General features: G+C 38.9%; 1 protein-coding gene across 3 annotated transcripts in view; it reads left to right on the forward strand.

The window, feature by feature from the left end:
• The window catches only part of Fzd3 (frizzled class receptor 3), a 55,549-nt gene extending 34,928 nt beyond the window's left edge, over positions 1 to 20,621 (forward strand). For all 3 annotated transcript variants that reach the window (XM_042699836.1, XM_042699837.1, XM_042699838.1), the window contains 3 exons: positions 10,938 to 11,086; positions 11,717 to 11,950; positions 17,439 to 20,621. In XM_042699836.1, coding sequence (XP_042555770.1) covers positions 10,938 to 11,086; positions 11,717 to 11,950; positions 17,439 to 17,652 — 597 coding nt within the window. In that variant the 3' untranslated portion in view covers positions 17,653 to 20,621. The remainder of the gene's footprint in view (positions 1 to 10,937; positions 11,087 to 11,716; positions 11,951 to 17,438) is intronic.
• The last annotated feature ends 1,999 nt before the right edge of the window (positions 20,622 to 22,620 follow it).

The following is a 22,620-nucleotide window of genomic DNA, read 5'->3' on the forward strand; positions in this document are numbered from 1 at the left end:
CTCAAGATGAAAAAGCTTAGGATCAGTGCCCAGGCACTGAGTTCAAGCCCAGGACCAGCTAAAAAAAAGAAAAAACAGTAAAATGTTTTAGGCTTTGTGAGCTGTGTGGTTCAGTTGCAAGGGATCAGTTGCTCTTATGTGGCAAAAGCAGCCATAAACAATAAGCACATGGGAAGAAGTATTCCAATAAGGTTTCATTTACAGAATAATCTTTGGAAGCTTAGAATATGGTTCAAGTAGTATGGTGCTTGCCTATCAAGTTCAGGACTCTGAGTTCAAACCATAGTACCACCAAACAAAAAAACCCAGCTGGGTGCTGGTGGCTCATGCCTGCAATCCTAGCTACTCAGGAGGCTGAGATCTGAGGATCACGGTTCAAAGCCAGCCTGGGCAGAAAACTCTGTGAGACTCTTATCTCCAATAAACCACTAGAAAACTGGAAGTGGAACTGTAGCTCAAGTGGTAGAGCGCTTGCCTTGAGCTAAAGAGCTGAGGGACAGTGCCCAGGCCCAGAGTTCAAGCCCCATGACCAAAAAAAAAAGAAACCGAAAACAGTCATTGGATATATTTGGCCTCCAGGCTATAATTTGTCAGTTCTTGATCAATATCAACCATTATTTTCTACCACTTTTGATAATAGTGGTTGGTAACCTGTGGCTTTTTTTTGTCTCATAAATAATCATAGTCAACGTTTTTTACTACTTTTGAAGCTCATTGATTTACTGCACATTGGGCATAAAAATCACTATACTAAATAATGACTTTAAACACATGATTATAAAGCATGTTAATAAAACAGTAAATCTTTGGAGGTATCACCATATGAATTTAAAGAATAATTTCAATAGTTTATGAGAATAGCAGAATAGAAACAGTAATTATGGCCATCATGGGCAGCTCACATCCAATAATTACTAAGACTAAAAAGGCCTGGCTGTTCGGGCCTAACATGGGTCATTTTGAAGGTTACTTGCTCCAGAGCTTTTTACCAATTTAGTGGAGTAAATTTTGTTCATACATAACAGTTTAACTTTCTCCTCTGTCCAGTCCTGCTTCCTGTTTCTTCTCAGATGTTCTCTAACAAATACCTCCCACCAACACTTCACCCCTGTGGCTCCTGGAGAACTTAACCTTATTCTCAAGAACCAAGATGAGCTGGATGATGGTAGCTCACACCTATAATTCTAGCTACTCAGGAGCCTAAGATTGGAGGATCGAGGTGTGAGGCCAGCCTGAGCAGAAGTTCACAGGATACTCATTTCAACCAAGAGCTAGGCACAGTGGCAAGCACCTGGCATTCCAGTGAGACAGAGAGGGTTCAGAAGCAAGGTTTTACGCCAGTCTAGCAAGAGAGCAGAGCAGACCCCATCTGAACAGAAAAGGCAGCATGTGCCTGTTGCTGCCTGCCATCTCAGCTAGAGCAGAAAATATAAATAGGATCCCAGTCCAGGCTGGCCTGAACAAAAAGCAAAACCCTGTCTCAACAATAACCAGAGCAAAGCCAGGTGCCAGTGATTCAGGCCTGTAATCCTAGCTACTGAGAAGGCTGAGATCTGAGGATCATGGCTCAAAGCCAGCCCAGACAGGAAAGTCCACGAAACTCTTATCATTAGCCACCAGAAAACTGGAAATGGCTCTGTGGCTCAAGTGGTAAAGTGCTAGCCTTGAGCTGAAGTGTGCAGGGACAGTGCCCAGGCCCAGAGTTCAAGCCCCACAACCAACAAAAACAAAAAAGAACAGAAAAGGCTAGCTCAAGCAGTAGAGATACCTGCCTGGTATTCACACTGTCCTGAATTCAATCCCAGTCACACACTTTTGAACAGGATGAAGTAAATTGATCTGCCTGTGAACAAAAGCTAAGAGTTCACCATCAAGAAACTTGTACTAAGCTGGGTGCCAGTGGCTCATACCTGTTATCCTAGCTACTCAAGAGGCTGAGATCTGAGGATTGCAGTTCAAAGCCAGCCCAGGCAGGAAAGTCCCTGAGATTCTTATCTCCATTTAACAACCATAAAACCGGAAGTACACTTCAAGAATGAAGATAATTTCAGAGGAGTATATGAGACCCCAGAAGGAATGGTGGAGGGATGATATTTACATATATATGTAAATATGTATGTAAAGCTAATCAAGGATTATGTAAAGCTAATCAAGGATTGATTATATGTGAAGCTAATCAAGGATTGATTCTATAAAATATGAATAACTAACTTTGTGAGTTTAGAATATACTCCAGGACTGGGAAGGTGGCTCAGTGGTAGAGTGCTTGTTTTGCATGCATGAGGCCCTGGGTTCCATTCCTCAGTACCACATAAACAGAAAAAGCCGAAAGTGGCACTGTGGCTCAAGTAGTAGAGCGATAGCCTTGAGCTAAAGAGCTCAGAGACAGCTCCCAGGCCCAGAGTTCAGGCCCCACAACCAACTTAAAAAAAAAAAAATAGAATATACTCCAGATCCAGTGGAACTTTAAAAAAAAAAAAGGAAATGTACATCTAGATCAGAATTTATTTGATGCTAAGATTGCATCAGAAATCAGTTGTCTAGAACTCCTGACAAAATGCCCCCTCTCTCCTTTCCCTATCTCACAGTCCTTTTGTTCTTTAATTTCTTCATTCTTCATTGTTGTTAGCCACTCTTATAAGAAATAATTCTTTTAAGACAGTGATGTCTATGTTTATGGAAAAAATACTTGTAAAATATTTGAAAAATGGAGTTTGTAGTTTCCTTCCAGCAATTGAAGGTAAACTAGGAGTTGCAGCTCAGCCTTATCCTAATTCTTCCTTCACATCTCCCTTCCAAGTTGTCATTATCCAGAGTTTACTCACAGATGTATTCCTACACAACTACAGCCTTAACATTTAAAAAAAAAAACTTTTTAGCATCAAAAACTTTTCTACAGCTTGTTTTCGTCATTCATTATGTTTATGAGATTTTTATATGGTAATATATATACATAGGTTCATTTGTTTTTATTACAAACAATGTTTTTTTTTCAATTTTTTTATTGTAAAGATACTATACAGAGGGTTACAGTTACATGAGCAAGGCAATGTGTACGCTTCCTATTGAGTATTGTTACCTCCTCCATTGACAAACAATGCTTTTTATGAATATTTTGGGGTGGTCCGGTCATGGGGCCTGAACTCTGGGCCTGGGCGCTGTCCCTCAGCTCTTCAGCTCAAGGCTAGCGCTCTACCACTTGAGCCACAGCACCACTTCCAGCTTTTTTCTTTTTGCTTATGTTGTGCTAAGGAATCGAACCCAGGGCCTCATGCATGCAAGGCAAGCGTTCTACCACTGAGCTACCTTCCCAGCCCCAATGAATATTTTTGTGCATGCGTGTGAATTTATAACTAAATATGGAATTCACAGGATGGTCAACTTTATTAGATGTTATCAGTTGCTTTGCAAAGTGGTTGTGCCAGTTTTGAATCCATATGAAAGTACAAGTAATTTGTACTGTTCCACATCTTTACTGTTGCTTAGTATTTTAATTTTGCCAGTCTCATTTGCTATCCTCCTTTCTATTTAAATTTTTATTTCCCTAATTACTCATGAAAGTCATTTTTTTTCTTATATTTATTAGCTATTCCGATAGTTGCTTTTGCCCTGGTTGGTGATACACACAGGAGGATCAGAGTTCAAGGCCAGCTTGGACTACAGTGTAAGACTGTCTCAAGAAAAACAAAAATTGTTTATTAACACAAATATATAATAAGTTTATTATAATTCTGTATTTTTAAATAGTGTCCTTTGATACAATAAGTTTTTAGAATATATATATTTGTTATCTATTCGTCTTTTTTTCAGTTTCTTGTTTTGTTTTGGCAATCTTATTATGTGTTCCAGTCTGGTCTGGAACTTTCTTTGTATCCCAAGCTGACCTTGAACTCATAATGCTCCTGCCTCAGACTCCCAAATGTTAAGATTACAGGTGTGTACCATAAAATCAGCTTAGAATTTATTTTTGTTTGATATGAGAGGAGATAACCATTTTCAAAATATATAGATACTGAATTACTGACTAGTCCAACTTTTAAGATGATCTGTAATGACCTTTCATTATATACAATATTTTCATATGTGCAACTTGTTTTCCTATTCTGTTCCTCATTCTCTTCCTTTACTGCTATACTATATTGTTTTAATTACTGTATTATAAGTCTTTATATCTGATTGGGCAAGTAGGTGATATATATATGTGTGTGTGTATATATATATATATATTTTTTTTTTTTTTTTTTTTTTTTTTTTTTTTGCGGGTCCTGCGGCTTGAACTCTGGGCTTGGGCGCTGTCATTCAGCTCCTTTTGCTCAAGGCTAGCACTCTACCACTTAAGCCACAGCACAACTTCTGGCTTTTTCTGTAATTAATTGGAGATAAGAGACTTTCCTGTCCAGGCTGGTTCAACACTGATCATCAGGTCTCAGCCTCCGGAGTAACCAGGATTACAGGTGTGAACCACAAGTGCCCAGAAAGTAGGTGACTTTTTTTTAGAACATAATAAAAGCAAAAGCTGATAAACCAGTAAACAATGTAATTGTGTGCAAAAATTGGAATGAAGCCGCTGTTGAAGAACTATTGATAGCAGTGGTTTGGCTCGGCGGTAGAACACTTGCCTAGCAGGGACAAGGCAGTTGGGTTCCATCTCAGCACTACGGAAACAAACAAAACTTGTCTCTTATCAATCGTATGCATATTCTGCCTGATCCTGATGAACAGATTTTTATGCAGGCTTTTGATGACCTCAGGCTTAATAGAAGAGTTGAGTATATTTAAAATAATAAAAACAATCTAATGCAATACATGTTTCCATCAGTATAGATTCCACTTGATAAGTAAAGGAGCCGGGACTCTGCCAACCTGATTAAAAGCCAAGATCTCAAAAACAAGAATTGAATTTGAGCCACCAAATAACATAAATATGCCCTAGGTGGTTTTCTCTTTATTCAAGGATTTTCTGCCACCCCCTTTAGCATGAGTAATTTTTTCCACTTAATTAAAAAGAATTTAAGCCCCAGCAGCTTCAGTAGATTGTAGATTGAAATTAGGTAGGGAAAACAAAATGGGTGGTTTTCCATATGATGGTTGGATAAAGCCACATCACACTGATCCTGATTAAAATTAGCATGGTATTCCTGGAGACCAGTTGTTCAGAAGGCAGTGAATGTAGGCTGTTCACACTTAGCCATGCAGTTGTAGAAAAAGACAGTCATCAAAATATAAGTCTTTAAAAATGCTGTCTCTCTCTCCTTGCCTCTTGAGTTTCCTTATTTCTCAGATGATGAGCCAAGGAAATGGATCAGATGATGTTTTTTTTCAGCTGCTAAGGTTTTACTTTATAGCATCAGGAAGAATATAGTGTTTTCAAAGATATTTATAAACAATAATGTTTCTCTTTTGTCCCTTTTAATCAAGGAACTGATTTGTTTGTTAAGTTTTTTTCCTTAAAATAATCTAATCATTCAGATCATTATAGGACTATTTTAAAATAGGAGCAGCGTGTTGCATTTCTCTTAGGCTTTGCCCTTCTAGCTAGTTTATATCCTGTTGTACCTACCGATTCATAACAAGATAATGTGTGATTCATAACAAGATAATATATTCTTTTTTTTTTTTTGTCGGTCATGGGGCTTGAACTCTGGGTCTGGGCACTGTCCCTCAGCTCTTCAGCTCAAGGCGAGCGCTCTACCACTTGAGCTACAGCGCCACTTCCGGTTTTCTAGTGGTTTATTGGAGATAGGAGTCTCACGGTCTTTCCTGCCCGGGCTGGCTTTGAACCGCGATTCTCAGATCTCAGCCTCCTGAGTAGCTAAGATTACAGGCGTGAGCCACCGGCACCTGGCAAGATAATATATTCTTATAATTTTTTCTTTATAAGGGGAAACTTTTTAAATAGCGGTAACTTAAGATGTTTTCAACCCACTATCTTTGCCCTTAGGCTCCAACACCTGCCTATGGCATGTTCACAAAAGCATATTATTTGAATTGCTTTCTCACTGTGTCATTGTCAAGTACTGACTTGTCTTCCTTGGAATTTTGGCTTTAACTAAACTTTATGGTACAAAATGTTCCATGTTATGTCTGCTGTCCAACTGTCTGATAAGTTTCCTTATGCAATTGGTTGTTGGTTTTGATATTACTGATTTTGTTTTTAATTAAAGAATTTATTTCCTTCATTTAAGCATTTCTCCAGTGTGAGCCATGTTAATTTACAAAAGACAATTTATGCAGTTTATAACATGATAGTATAGAAGTTAGAAAATAGGATTTCTCCTCTCCAACTCTGTTTTTCTCTCTCCTTTCTGGATAATCATATCCAGTCCCATGTTTAGACTGTATAGCTTAGCCCCATTTTCAAATTCCATAATAGTCTACAAGGCATCTAAAGCTTAACTTGTATAAAATAAAACTCCCTCATCCTGTTTCCTGTCTTCCATCCCCAGTTCTTCCCGACCCCAAAAATGGTATTAGCATTCTCCAGGTATTCACATTCAAATCTGGAGCCTTCCTTCAGCCCTCACAGGCAGGCCACAGCTTCACACCACTTCCAAGTGAAGCCACTCACTAATTCCACGGTGGTCCTCTCAGTAAGTTTCTTGCTCCTGATCTTACTCTTTTCAGTTTTCCTTCCTTCCTTCTTTTTTCCTTCCTGCCTTCCCTCCCTCCCTCCTCTCTCTCTTTCTCTTTCTTTCAAACCATAGTAGTCAAAATGATCTTTTTAAAACAAGTGACATCTTGCTGCCTCTTTAATCAGACAAACCCCCACCCATGGCTTCCTGTTAGGAATACTAAAATCTGTCCTTACCATTACCTGTAGAGCTGTGTATCATTTGGCCAGCCTCTGCTTGCTTTGGTGACTTTACACCTCACCCTTCGTGCTTAGTTCCAGCCACAGTCTGGCCATCTTGTTACCTCTACAAAGACAAAGGATTTAATTTCTCAGAATTGTAGTTGTTTCTGTTTCAACTGTCTGCACTCCAAAATATACTTTAAACCCTTGTTTACATGTCATTTCAGTGGATACATCTTTTTTTGTTGTTGTTGTTGTTTTTGGGTCCGGTCCTGGGGCCTGAACTCTGGGCCTGGGCGCTGTCCCTCAGCTCTTCAGCTCAAGGCTAGCGCTCTACCACTTGAGCTACAGCGCCACTTCCGGCTTTTTTCTTATGTGGTGCTGAGGAATCGAACCCAGGGCCTCAGGCATGCAAGGCACACGCTCTACCACTGAGCCATCTTCCCAGCCCTAGTGGATACATCTTTACTCCTTTACTCACCATTTTTATCCAAATGCTGTTACACATCATGCTTTAGTTCTTACTGCTACCTGAAATGCTGAGATTTCTTTATAGTATAGTAATGGCACTCCACCTTTCCCACCACTCTAAGTTCAACAAGGACAAGGAGTTTTCTGACTCATCTTCTGCTCCATCTCTGTACCTGGAGAGATTAGCACTCTGTCTGTAAATGACTGAATTTATTAGATGTATGACCTTGAGTGAGTCAGTTCACCTCCTTAAACTTGGAGTCTGTATCTGGGTGAAAGTCTTATCCTGAGTTCATGAGTAGTCAGTTCAAGGCACTTATTTTACAAAAAGTGTTTTGACCAGGTCACGTTGCTCAGGTCAGTGCTGTTCACGGCCACAGTTCCTACAGTTTTGTGATCATCTGTGAAGTATTCCTCTGCACTCCTTATCTACAGTTTTACTAGTTTATTTCTCTAAGTTCTTAGCTATCTTCCTCTTATTATTCAGGCAAGTCTCCTCTTTACATATACAAATACTTTTTCACTTGGTCCATTTTTGCCTGTTTATTGAATGCAGGCAAGTATGTGATAGGAGCCAAACTTCTCTCATTCTTCCTCTTGCCTCACTCTACCTTCGTGTGTGTGTGTGTGTGTGTGTGTGTGTGACTCATGAGCTAAGAAACATAATCATGGTAATTGTGATATATATTTTTTACTCATGGAATGGGAAAATAGGAGAATTAGACCTAAAAATTAGTGTCTCATTCCCCTAGAAAGTTGTCCCAGATTTGCAGGCTTGTAGGCTACCAGGACAAACTGTTCCAGCTTCTTAGTGACTGTCATCTTAGGAAAAAACTGAGATAACAGGGGACTTTCCAGAATTTTCTGCATACTAATGTGTAATCCCTTCATGGGAAGATTGTATTATCCCTAATTAATTTCATCACAGAATAACTTATTGTGGGTTATCTGTTAGTATCTTCTAGGACCGTACTGCTCTATGGAACATATTTTTGAGCAGTTAGTAGGTATTAAGCATAAGTTCTTTTCTTCTGGGTGGTACTAGGGTGTGAACTAAAGGCCTCACACTTGGCTAGGCAGACACTCTATGACTGTGTGATAAGCCTCTAGCTCATTGGTTTTTTTGTTTTTTTGGTTGTGGGGATTGAACTCTTGGCCTAGATGCTGTCCCTCAGCTCTTCAGCTCAAGGTTAGCACTCTACCATTTGAGTCACAGTGCCACTTCTGGTTTTCTGGTGGTTAATTGGAGCTAAGAGTTTCATGGACTTTCTTGCCTGGGCTGGCTTTGAACCGTGATCCTCAGAGCTCAGCCTCCTTAGTAGCTAGGATTACAGGCGGTGAGCCACCAGGGCCCAGCAAGCTCATTTGTTTTGAGATAACTTCTTACTTAATGCCTGTGGTTTCACCTACACCACAATCTGCCTGTGTTAGGCTTTCCACTGAAGTTGAGATGATGGGTGTGTGCCACAATACATAGCTTCTTTCCACAGAGATGGAGCCTAACACACTTTTCTGGCCAGATGGGCCTCCCAATAAGCCTCCACATATGTTGCTTAGGAGGACAAGCACATGATACTATGAATTATGTGCCACCAGCTATGAGTTCAGAAGGGGTCTGGCAAACTTTTCTACCCAGGCTGCCTGGAACCACCATTATCTTTTCTCAGATTTCTAAATAGTAATACAGGCATGAGCCAGTGGTGCCTAGTTTCAACCTTTTATTTTTTTTTTTGGTCAGTTGTGGAGCTTCAACTTTGGGCTTGGGTGCTATCCCTAAGCCTCTTTGTGCTCAAGGCTTAGCACTCTACCACTTGAGCCACAGCACCACTTCCAGTTTTTGAGTGGTTTATTTGAGGCAAGAGTCTCATGAGGACTTTTCTACCCAAGCTGGCTTTGAATCATGACCCTGAGATTTCAGCCTCCTGAGTAGCTAGGATTATGGGCCACCAGTGCCTGGCGCAACCTGTTTTTTAATACTATATAATGTGTACCTTAATATTAATCTGTCTTTAAGAAGTAATATTCTGGGGTTAGAGGTGTGGCTCAGGTGGTAAAGTGCCTGCCAGTTAGCTAAAGCATCAGATACTGAGTTTGAGTCCTGGTCTGGGACAAAAAAAAAAGTATGCTGAGCGAGGCATGGTAGCACTTGCTTGTAAACCCAGCTACAGGGCAAGACTCTCTCAAAAAATATATATCAGACAGTGCATTTTGGATAATGCAAGGAGGGAAGTGTGTGTATGTGTGAAAGTACAAAATATAAGTTATAGGTATTGGTTAATTTATGATTATGTTTTCTGTCCAGTTGATCACTGATCTGTTGCTAGAGCTTTATGGTATTCACTACATTACAGATTACATGTTGATAATGTCTTAGAGCAATTAATTTATAGAAAATATGTCAGTATCTACTATAATAAAGTTTATATCTAGGAACTTTTTGTATTTTAGTTATACATGTAAAGGTTTTGTCAGTTTGACTATGCATATATAACCTACACTATTAAAAATTCCAGAATATCAGAAATGGAGATATGGCACAAGTGGTAAAATGCCAGCTGAACAAGGAAGCTGAGCAAACATGAGACTCTGATTTCAAATACCAGTGCCACTTACACATTTCTTTCAAAATACATAATGCATTCAAATGGTTCAAAATCCAAAGCTTACAAAAGCATATAGACACAATAGTGTTTGTATTGTTTTAGATCACAGAAGAAATGCGTATAAAAATTATATCTTAAATCTCAAAATTAAAGCCTCCAAAATGTAAGGTAGCTAAAAATATCCCGTACTCTCTGTTCACGATACATTTGAAAAAAATCAAACTTTTAAAAGAACTCATCTGATTAGGCTGGGCTCTGTGGCTCCAGCCTATAATCCTTGAGATCAGAGGATTAAGGTTCAAGGGCAACCCAAGAATAAAAGTTTGTAAGAACTCTCTAGTGGTTGGGCACAGTGACACATACCTGTTTATCTCCAGCAAGAAGAGGAATCACTAATAGAAGGATCATAGCTTAGGCTGGCCTAGTATAAAGTAAGACTGCACCTTGCAAATAACCAATGCAAAAAGAGGTTAAAGACATAGCTCAAGTAGTAGAACACCTGCCTAGCAAGTGTGTAAGGCTTTGAGTTCAATGCCTGGTGCCGCCATAAAAGAAAGAACTCACCTGACTAGTGACAGGCAAATGTGCTGTCGAGGAGAGAGCTGAGACAGCCTGCAGTGTGCACATGAAGCAGGGTGACAGAAGGGCATAAATGATAAGAAGAAGGGGCTGGAATGGTGCTGAGTGCCACTCATAAGCCCCAGGTAGAAAATGATAAGTAATAAAAGAGAAGTGAAATGTTAACAGCTAATTGTGAAATTGACCAAGAAGCTAACAGTATTTGCCCCTCAGTTCCTAGTCATGCTTTATTTACTAAGTTAACAAACTTCGATATTGAAAATCAGCCAATAAGAGAAACATAGGGCTCAGTACATAGAGTGTAAAGTTACTGTCGAACTTTCAGCAATGTTACTTTTCCACAAAATAAGAAAATTACCTCTACACCTTATAAATGAAAATACCACATTTGTAGAACTATTTTACTTGCTGCTTATTTTGTTTATGAGTTTTATGATTACCTTTAATTGAAAGTTCTTTATATTGAAGTTGGTCTTCTTTACTTCCTGTAGGTTACTCAGATGAGTCGTCCGGACCTGATTCTCTTTCTGATGAAATACCTGATGGCTCTGATCGTTGGCATCCCCTCTATTTTTTGGGTTGGAAGCAAAAAGACTTGCTTTGAATGGGCAAGTTTTTTTCATGGCCGTAGGAAAAAAGAGTAAGTTAATAACGTCTCACAATTTTCACAAACCTCACATTGGCGCAAGGCTTTTGTGTAGTACTAAGATTGAAACTTAGAAGCTGGGTGGTGTAGTCATGTGTGTAAAGTTAGCACCTAAGGATTATGGGTTTGATCCTCAACACATACATAAAAAATTCTGTCAACTGCCCTTGACAAATGTACAATAGTGTGTCTTAGTGTTAAACACTGCAAAACTAGCCACTCATAGTGGTACAAACCCATAACTCCAGATAACTTGGGAGGCTGAGGCAGGAAGATCATGATTGCATGCCAGCCTAGGCTATACAGAAAGATATTATCTCCAAAAAAAGGGATGAAATTGTATAATTTCATTTTAAAGATGAAGAAAATGATGGGAAGAAGGGATAATGATTGGCCTCAATATATATTGGTAAAGTTGGAAGCACAATCCTGATTTCCTGATAATAACAGAGGCTTCTGTTAGGGGACAGAGTGTTTTAGTTATATTCTTTCCTGTGTCCTTAAATCAGTCCTAATGACCTAGAGAACATTAGACTTCAAGAACAGCAATGGTGCTATATAGGCACTATTGACTATGTCATCAGTATGTTAATGTATATCTTGAACTTGGATTGCATTGTGTAGGATGGTCAATGAGAGCCGACAGGTGCTACAGGAACCTGACTTTGCGCAGTCACTCCTGAGGGACCCAAACACACCTATTATAAGAAAATCAAGGGGAACTTCAACTCAAGGAACTTCCACACATGCTTCCTCAACTCAGCTGGCTATGGTGGACGATCAAAGAAGTAAAGCAGGGAGTGTCCACAGCAAAGTGAGCAGCTACCATGGAAGCCTACACAGGTCACGTGATGGCAGGTAAGTTCTGTTCCTAGCTTAGTTTATTTCATATGTCACATTATTATACAGCTTAAGAGAGAAAAAGAGCCAATTCTGAAGTATAAATTGAACACTATTAAGCCTTTCAAACTTTGCTAGATAGTTGTTCCAGATAATGAAACTTAAAATCACTTTTAGGGGCTAAACACACAGTACAATTCTAGTTACTAGGGAGGCAGAGATCAGGAGGACTGCAGTTCAAGGCCAGCCCAGGCAAAAAGTTAGCAAGACCTCATCTCAACCAACAAAGACACATGGTCCAAGCTATATAAGAGGTAGAGATTTTTATTTAAAATACTTCATTGTAAAATAAAACAAAATTTTAAAAAGCAAAAGCAATAGTCATTGTAGATACTGAGTAGGGGGACAGGATGAAAAGAGTTGGCCTAGTAAGATTAAGATGGCATTGAGCTGGGTTTTAGGAATCCAAACTTTGCTTACAAAATCCAGAGGCCACAGATCTGTCCATCAGGCCATTGTTGGCCATTAGGCCATTGTTTGCCAGCCCTGTTCTCTAGGTATAGTAGAAGCACAGAGGAGGGAGTGATTGATTCTGGTGGTAGGTGGAACATTTAATAAAATGTTTCTTCCTGTATGTAGTACACACTACTATAATCCCAGCTACTCAGGAAGATCACAGTTCAAGGCCAGCCTGGAGAAAAGTTAGTGAGATGCTGTCTTGAAAACAAGATGGGTGCATACATGTAATTATAGCTACTTCAGAGCCAGAGGTGGGAGGATTGAGGGCTGATGTGGTCTAGTAAAGTTAGTACTATACCCTATCTGAAAATCAAACTAAAGCAAAAGGATTAGGAGTGTGACTCAAGTGGTAGAACACTTGCCTAGTGAGCACAAGACCCTGATTCAATCCCCAGTACTAGAAAAAAAGAGGAGAGGAAGAATGGAAGGGAAAGAAAGAAAAGGAAGGAAGGGCCGGCCATAAGTGGCTGATGTCTGCAATCCTAGCTACTCAAGAGGATGAGACCTGAGGGTCATGGTTCCAAGCAAGCCCAGGCAGGAAAGTGCATGAGACTCTTATCTCCAGTACACTACTCAGAAAAAGCCAGAACTATTGCTGCAGCTCAAGTGGTAGAGCACTAGCTTTGAGCAAAAGAAGCTTAGGGACAGTGCCCAGACCCCAGAGTTTAATCCCTAGGACAGGCCAAAACAAAGGGGGTGGGGGGGCAGAGGAAAGGAAGGGAGGGAGGAAGAAAGAGAGGGAGAAAATGTTTCACAGAGAGACTAAGTCTGGCTGTATGTTGTTCTGGTTAAATTTGAGGTCTGCCACACTAAAAATAGAAACTTCCTAGGAGCTTTGGAGACCTTCCCTGCAGAGCTTATTGGAGAGTTTGGCAGTGAAAAGAGAAGAAAGAGCAAACAGAAAGATCTGCAGAAAGCAATAATAGGAGTTGGTGATAGATTATTATTAGTAACTATGGGAAAGGATGTCCCAGAGATGTTCTTTTCTAAGATTTCTAGTTTGGAAAACTAAAAGAAGGAAAATTGGGAGCATTCTGCCCACATTAGACCATCTGCTTCTGAAGCAGTTTTGTATCCTGGTGGTCTCAGTCGAGCCTTCTCTCTTTCTTCCCTGTATCCTAGTGTAGAATGCCATTCCTATCAATTTTTGATTTGGCTTTCTCCCTTGTTTTGCTTTCCTTTTTAAAAAAAACTTATTATTATAAAGGTGATATACAGAGAGGTTATAGTTACATAAGTCAGATAAAGAATGCATGTCGGGGCTGGGAAGGTGGCTCAGTGGTAGAGCGCTTGCCTTGCATGCCTGAGGCCCTGGGTTCGATTCCTCAGCACCACATAAGAAAATAGAAAAAAGCCAGAAGTGGCGCTGTGGCTCAAGTGGTAGAGTGCTAGCCTTGAGCTGAAGAGCTGAGGGACGGCGCCCAGGCCCAGAGTTCAGGCCCCAGGACCGGACCCAAAAAAAAAAAAAAAGAATGCATGTCTTTTTGGACAGTATCACCCCTTCCCTCACTCTTCTTTTTGCTTTCTAACTTGATCTGCTACCCTGTATTTTAAAAAGCACCAATCTTTCTTTGACTTTAATATATCTTCCTCTTCTTCCTTTTCCTCCTCTTCTTCTTCTTCCTCCTCCTCCTCCTCCTCCTTTTTCTTCCTTCTTTCTTCTTCCTTCCATGGGGCTTGAACTCTGGGCCTGGGCGCTGTCCCTGAGCTCTTCAGCTCAAGGCGAGCACTCTACCACTTGAGATACAGTGCCACTTCCGGTTTTCTGGTGGTTTATTGGAGATAGGAGTCTCACGGTCTCTCCTGCCCGGGCTGGCTTTGAACCGCGATCCTCAGATCTCAGCCTCCTGAGTAGCTAGGATTACAGGCGCGAGCCACCAATGCCCGGCTTGTCCTTCATCCTTTTAAATCTAGTCTTTGTCTCTTCCTTATTTGAGCTGTGCACTCTAACATCTTTTTAACCACATCCAAAGATCTTTTCTCTTTGCTGGCTTCTTTCCTTCCCCTCAGCAGTTTTGTAGGAGAAGTATTCTTAGCGCGAAGGATGCAAAAATTGAAAGCTCACTGAACAGTATCTCTCAGAATTCTTTAAAATGTTTAATAGAAATAGGTGCCAGATGCTTTGGGATCCCAGCAAAGAAAACCAGCTACCTATCGTGGAAAGTCAGAGACAGCTTCCCAAGTGATGGCACTTCAACTTTAAATAGGACTCAAGGAAGACATGAGAGAATTAAAGAAAGGCCAGGAAACAGCAAACACAGAAACAAGGAGTGCAAAACATGTAGGCAGTTAGGTACTGAGGTTTTACTAGATCATAGTTTGTGTGTTTGGACAATTTTAGGAGATGAAGCCATGCTGAAAAGTTTGAATATTTCCCTAAGACAGTGGGAAACTCTTACAGACTTTGAGCACTGGAGTTATACAATCAAATTTGAATTTTAAGAGAATTACTTGACAACTAGCATATGCAAGAAGGAAAGAAAAGTAAGACCATGAATTTAGGGGTATTAACTTAAGATGCCGATAAGGAGGGAGGGAATCAGAGACTTATCTCTCACCACCCTCCATAAACAGCATTGACATTATTACTGACCTCACCTTTTGCAATAATGAATGGATGACTGTTAGAGTACAACTCTTATGCCTGTGGAATTCTGTGTGAAAAGGTAACTAATTTCTATGTTCTAAGTATATACAATCTTGTGGAAAAGATGTGTTTATGAACCAGTTACATAAAAGCTCAAGCCAGGATGTAATTTAAACAGGGAGATTAGGGATAATAGATTAAAGGCCTTAGGAAAGGTTAGATTAGACTGATACATAAATGTGTATATAAGAGGAGATAAATAGGGTGATTTGATGGCGTGGGATAAGTTAATATTGAGAAGAAAATTTCCAAGGGCAGCTAAAGATAGATTTCATTCATTGTAATCCTAGTGGATTGGAGTTTATAATCTTCTGTTGGTAGTTAAAATGGTGAGATCACTTAAATTGCAATAAGATCTTAATGCATGTCATGGTAGCCAGAGGGTATCATGATTTCCAGGAATGGCCTCTTCTACTGTTGTGCTCAGTCAGAATCAGACCTATCCTTTCAGGACTGCATAATTCTAATTTTCTCAGTGGTCAGAATGCTACCCTTTATTTTTCCTGTTCTTTTTGTTATTATCTCAGTTAAATTTGTAGCTTCTGGTGAGTGAGAGGAGATGACACTCGTGTGTGTATTCTTCCTTGGTTTATGCAGCACCCAACACTAGTAGCTAGGCATCACTAACTTTTGGCCTAGGGCCTAGGTTTATCTCAAATGGAGATTCTGTCCTAGCTTCCTAAATAGATGGGATTATAAGCGTAAACCAGCATGTAGGCCTTGTTTATTTTTTGAGAAGTCCTTTGAAAATATTCCTAATGCATAAGTTTCCAGTTTGCATAAAGGGGAAAAAACAAAATATTTAATTTTACTTAAAACAAAAAGTGCTTAATTTTAATTAAGCCAAACAAAGCAGTTTTTTAAGCCTGCTATATTCTGGGTTCCTCCTCCCCTTCTTTCCTTTTGCTGTACCCAGGATCAAACCCAGGGCCTTGCACATGCTAGGCAAGGGAAATTCCAATAAGCTACAATTCCTAGCCACCCCACCATTTTTTCCCCAAGTGGTCATTCATCTGTCACTTAGCTGCATACAGCCTAGCTCTTAGTTTTTTGAGACAAGTTCTTGCTGTGCGGCTTAGGCTAGCCTTGAACTCAGCTTTTAGAAGGCTGGGATTCTAAAGTCACACTAGATCTGTTTGTTTTTAGAAACATAACATGAAACATTATATTTGGGCAAGGATTATAGCTTAGGGTCTCATTACCCCAGTATTGCAAAAAACAAAAAAATCTATATATTCATTAATACATTATAACAGTTTTTGTCCTAAATTAAATATATTTTACCAAAAAGTGTATTGTTGCGTGTATGAACAAAAGATACTTTAGACATTTCTTGAGGCACTAGGAATTAAGAGATAAAATATGGTCCTTTCCCTGAAAGAGCTCACTGTTAAGCCAGAAAGATTGATCAATAGCATACTAGCTCTATAAGCAAAGAACTAATTTTAAAAAATGTAATTGGTTTTCATGACCTTGACTGGCCTAGAGCTAAGTTTCTCATTCCTTATGACAGGAATTTTTAATATTCTTGCCTGTGTTGGAGCTCAGTGAGTCAGGATTGCAACAAAAGAAATTGAACAGCCCCACTGCTGCCTTTCACGCTAAGCTGTGTAGCCCAGCTAATGTGCAGGAAGCTGGTCTTGGGCTAAGAGTAGAGAGAATTTGCTGCTATAGGATTAGCTTCTGAGTAGATGTTATGTCTGAATTAGCGTCTTCACAACCTGAAGCCCTAAGGAAAGTAATTAAAGTCATTTATGGATGGTCAATTCAGCTGCTAACGAGGCTATTGGAAAAGAAGCTATGGACACAGAGGTCATCCCATAGCAATTCATTCCTTTACTATTTCTTTTTCTTTTAATTTTTTTTGGGTTAGGCTGCACTAACATCTCCATTGATTTTTACCTTCTCCTCATCCAATATTGGTTTCTTAGTAAAATTTGAGTTTGCCATGCTAGTGAGTAAAACCAGACTTCTAGCCTCCCTGAGGCCATATCTCATGTCTCCATTTTTTTCTATTATTCCTCCTCCTCTTAAACTACTTTATTTCCCAGAAATTATTTCAGTGAGAAAAGTATCTCTCCAAATCAGTCGGCCCAATGGATCTTAGTTTTTAACATTTTGCAGTGAATGGGATCTTTATTCTGAGCCTGAGTGGGTTAGCCAGGTCAGATAATTCTACATCTTGAATGAAAGTACTATAAACAATCAGAAGGTGGGTTACTGCTCTCTGATGAGCGGTTTCCTCAGCGTTTTATTTACTGAGATACTTTCATCAGCATCGGTATTGATAGACTTCTGTGTGTTTGGTTACCCCCTTCAAAATTCACTCTCCTATACCAGGTACACGCCCTGCAGTTACCGAGGAATGGAAGAGAGACTACCTCATGGCAGCATGTCACGACTGACCGACCACTCCAGGCACAGCAGCTCCCACCGGCTCAACGAGCAGTCACGACATGGCAGCACCAGAGATCTCAGTAACAATCCCATGACCCACATCACCCACGGCACCAGCATGAATCGTGTCATCGAGGAGGATGGAACTAGTGCTTAATTTGTCTCGTCCAAGATGAAACGTGTGCTGTTAAAAGCAGGTTTATTCTTTGCCTTCGCATGACTGATTGCTGTAACTCATCCTGCTTTCAATTGAGTGCAGGGAGTCCATTGAGAAGGTAGATTATTGCTTTTTGTATTGTGTCCAACTTGGAACACCCACAAAGGCATCTAAAACACTAAGAGTTATAGCATTTCAAAAATAATTCTTTCTAGGTTGTGAAGAGATAATTATTTGTCTGGTGAGCATTTTTATAAGTCCACTTATTTTCTATTTAGAAAAATCCTATATGTGTGGTGACTGCTTTGTAGTGACTTTGATATAATAATATGAACTAGTTGTGAGATAGCATTCTGGTAGCTCTGTTACTAAAACAAAGTTTCAGAATTAAAGAAATTTTCTATGCAAGGCTTATTTCTCAGATGAATAGTAAGACTTTGTAGTTTTATTTCCACTACATGAGAAAAAGAACTGTTTTTCAACTGTAGGAGACTTCGATAAATCAGCAAGGGTATTTTAGCTAATAAGATACAAATGCAACTGAAGAGCCTGATTAGTCTGTGAGAGGATCTCTCAAAATTCTATCCACATAGTCCTCAGCCAGAGATATTCAGGATTTTGATTAAGCAATGAAAGAAAAGCAGAGATGGCCATTTTCCCCCTGTAGTTGGTATTGTTTTTAGTACTTTTGTAAATATTACTTTTACTGGCTGTGTTTTTATACTATCCATATGCATGATGGAAAAATCTTAATTGGTAGCCATCTTTTCCCAAGTAACAGTATTGATTCATAGAGAATTTCTTCTTCAGATCTGCTCCGTGGAGGCATGTAATAAGATAAGCATCACACATTGTAAGGTCTTTTGTGGTAACCACAGTTACAAAATGGTGAACTATTTTCTCCGTATTCATGTTGTGAGATGTGGCATTGCCAAAGCCACCAGACCTTGGTATGCAGGTGAGCTGACTGTGTGTACTCCCATTGCCCAGGAGCCATGTAGCTACAGCTAGCTGCAGTTAGATACAGCTTTCACCCTATTCTGAACATAGTTTCTGGATCATTGTGGTTGACAGCTGACTATATATACTTTTAAGTCCAAAGTGGTGATTAAATTGGGTATTTGAGATCATTGTAGCTAAATGGAGCATGATTAGTCTTGCTGAGAATATGTTTTAATCTTAAAAATATCAAAAAGTCAAAAATATTTAACATTTTATCTTTACATTTAAGTAATTTACAGTATGAACTGTGAATTTTATTAGGCATGAAATTGATCAGGAGAGAAAGAAATTTTCTGGAAAATGCTGATGTGTCACATAGCAAACACAAGTGATCCTCATCGTGAGTGCAGGTAAGAATCACTTGGGGAAGTTGTGATACCCAGCATCCTCCTTCCTATCAGATGAGAAATGCTATTTAACAAAAGAAAAATAAGGGAAAAGAAAAGCTTTCCAAGTGATTCTAATTTGCAGTCCTGCCTGCATCCTATTGTTTTATCCCTAATACCATCTGATGGCATCACATGATATCATGTGAAGCTCTGTTGCATCAGTGATATGCTTTTACATCTTTACCTAATATCCAATTGTTTTCTACGTTACTGTCTGTTAGAAAATGCAGGAATTTTGGCTCCACTCCTAGAGAGTTTTATTCAATAAATTCAAGGTGGTAGGATTCTAAAATCTGTATTTATGAAAATAGTACAGGTTATTCTTATGCAGATAATCCAAAAACCACACTTAGAAGAACATACTAGATTCTAGAGATGCCTGGCTCTGCCATATGATAGTTTTTAACCTTTAATAAGTAAGTCAGCATCTCTGAGTCTAGGTTCCCTTGTTTGAAAGTGAAGATTCATACCTACTCTACCTACCTCACAAAGTTGTCAGTTAAGATCAAATGGAAACAACCATATGAAAACCATATAGCATCATGAAATATAAGGGATTAAGTTTATTGAGAATTTAAGAGATTCATTTTAGGACTACTGTAGTATATTTCTTGACAATGTTGAATTCATGTGTACATTCCTTGTTCAGCCTTTAAAACTAAAGATATGAAGAAACGAGATGTTGGAAAATAAGCTTTTACCCAACTTTTGTCAAAGTCCTAACTTATTTGAATATCATGTTTCTTTCAAAGTGCATATATCTTAGTATGAATTATTCCTTGTCAGATATATCTGAATATTTGGCCCAGTGTTTTTTTTTCTTTTTTCTACTATCCTCAGTCTTGGAACTGGAGTTACCATTGAAACAGGAGAAGTATAAATTCTTCATAGCTTATTAGTAATCCTTCCTCTATTCACTTATCTACAAAAAAAAAGAATTTATGAGGCTTTCGTCAGAGAATCTCTCCTGAGAACAGCATGAGTGAACCAAAACAAACATCCACAAACAAAAATAAGAAATTAAAATAAAAGGTGCCAGTTTGAGCTAAAAGATGTTGTCATCTAGCACCATCTGCATTACATTATCAACTGCCAAAATGTTCGGTAGTTTCGCGTACAAGCAGGCCAAGTATTGACAGCTAAGTGAACGTTGCTATGAAAATCTTAACTTTGTGCTTCCAGATTTTTATATATTTATTGGTATCTGTTGTGTTAAACTAATTGTTGCTGCATACATAGGATGCTATGTTCCAGTTAGTTTCAGTGTCTTAATTTTGCCCCACAAAATTTACATAATATCCTTAGTCCATTGCTCTAACAGTATTTAGTTTGGCCTACTAGACTAGTGCTCCAAGTTAATTTGTTTTTCTTTTTGAAGAAAATATTGCAGAGCATAGCAGAACAGCAGTTTTAAGTTGCAGCTCACTTAAATGAATTTGAACAAGTTTGGACAGTTTCATACCATATGTTTAATTTGTGTCATGATTGGCATATGCTAACATTTAGTGTTCTATTTGCTAAATTGACAATTGAGAAAATAATAGTTCTATCTAGTTATCAAAAGAGTTTTGTAAAGTCCTTTGATTTCAGCAATATTGTTTTATTTAGTAATTAGACAAAAAGATCCAAAACAATGTTAAGCTCAAAACAATTTGTTAGAAATAACAAAACAACTAATGCAAGGTTTAGCACATAGTAAGTTTTTCAATAAATATTTAAGTTAATGAACAATTCATGCCACTCAGTTTGCTTTTGTCCTAGTAATGAATTCCATGTTAAGGAAATTTGAAAGATTTAAACTAAGTCAAATGAATAACATATACATAAGTTATACTTCATGATGCTTATTTATCCTAGGTTAACAGTCCATGTTACTATTTTAATTAAAAAATTAAATATATGTGCAAGCATGTGCTAACTCTAAAGCCAGGTGTGGTGGTATGCATCTGTAATTCAAGCTACTCCAAGCTAAAAGCATTAGGACAATTAGTTCAAGGTCAGTCTGGGCTAGAACATAGCTGTAGTGATAGAGTGCTTACCTGGCATACAAGAGGCCCTCAGTACTATCCTTAGATGTAATTAAAGTTCCTCTTACTCTTACACTAAATACATTTCTGTGCACCAGTTGAACAAGTAAATATTTAACAATTCTTTTTACTTTTCTCTGCTGCTCTTTGGAGTAGCTTTATAAAACTCTTGAGACTCTCTTTAAATTAGAAAAATTTGCTGCATTTCAGCCTACTTCATTAGTTTCTTTGTGTTCATAGCTGAAAATAAATACATACCCATCTTAGTTTAACCTGTGTCCCGTGAAACAGAAATACTTACATTGTTTTGAAAATAATAGATCATTCTTTGATATGATAAAACTGGAGCTTAGAAGATACTGATATACCAAAATTTCAGTGTACTTTTCATATTGCTTTTTGACATGCCAAAGGAACATTTACGTGCTATCATATTTGGATGGCTTAGGAGGATTCCACTGGGCTTAGAATCCAATTATAATGTGAACGGACTCTGCTTCTTCAGCATACAATGTGGATGAGGTCATTTTTGGTCTCTACCCACCTCTCGGGACTGTGAGGGTCAAATTGAGAGAACATGTATCTGTGCTCTCTAAAACATGGGCTGCTATACAGATACAATTTGGATTAGCAGTATCTTGCAGAAAACAAGATGATGGTCTTTGGTAGTATCTATTTTTTTTTTTTTTTTTTTTGCCAGTCCTGGGGCTTGAACTCAGGGTCTGGACACTGTCCCTGAGGTTCTTTTGCTCAAGGCTAGCACTCTACCAGTTGAGCCACAGCGCCACTTCTGGCTAAGGAATCAAACCCAGGGCTTCGTGCGTGCTAGCCAAGCACTCTACCTAAGCCACATTCCCAGCCCAGTACTAACTATTTTTAACATCAACAACCATTAAACCATTAGACTAGTATTCATTGGTATAATCTTAAATTTGAAAAAAGTTTTTAAAAAGATTTTCAAGAGTAGAGATTCTATTCTATTGTTCTGTCTCTTAGGTACGGAACACCACAATATATACTCCGATTTTACATGGTAGAGTCTGTAGGTCAGTTCCACCAGATGCATGAGACTCTCCTCTGTGTTTCTTTTATATATAAGGGATTATATGAGCACATTTGCTTGGCCTGACTGGAATTTATTAAAAACAAAAGCAAAAACAAAGAGGAATATAGGCCCTCTACCTTTTTCTTTTTCTTTTTTTTTGGGTGGGGGGGGTCTGGTCGTGGAGCCTGAACTCTGGGCCTGGGCGCTGTCCCTCAGCTCTTCAGCTCAAGGCTAGCGCTCTACCACTTGAGCCACAGCGCCACTTCCGGCTTTTTTTCTTTTTGCTTATGTGGTGCTGAGGAATCGAACCCAGGGCCTCCTGCATGCAAGACAAGCACTCTACCACTGAGCCACCTTCCCAGCACCCCCCCCTCTACCTTTTTCTTTGCGAACTTTTATGTAGTTAATACTTTCCAATTGTGACTGGGTTTTGCTGAGGTAATTACCATAACTTGGTTTTCATCATGGCAAAATTGTACATGTACATGAATTTTTAAAGTATTTT

The sequence above is a fragment of the Dipodomys spectabilis genome, unplaced genomic scaffold (genome assembly GCF_019054845.1).
Source record: "Dipodomys spectabilis isolate Male_0828 unplaced genomic scaffold, ASM1905484v1 ptg000263l, whole genome shotgun sequence".
Lineage (NCBI taxonomy): Eukaryota > Metazoa > Chordata > Mammalia > Rodentia > Heteromyidae > Dipodomys > Dipodomys spectabilis.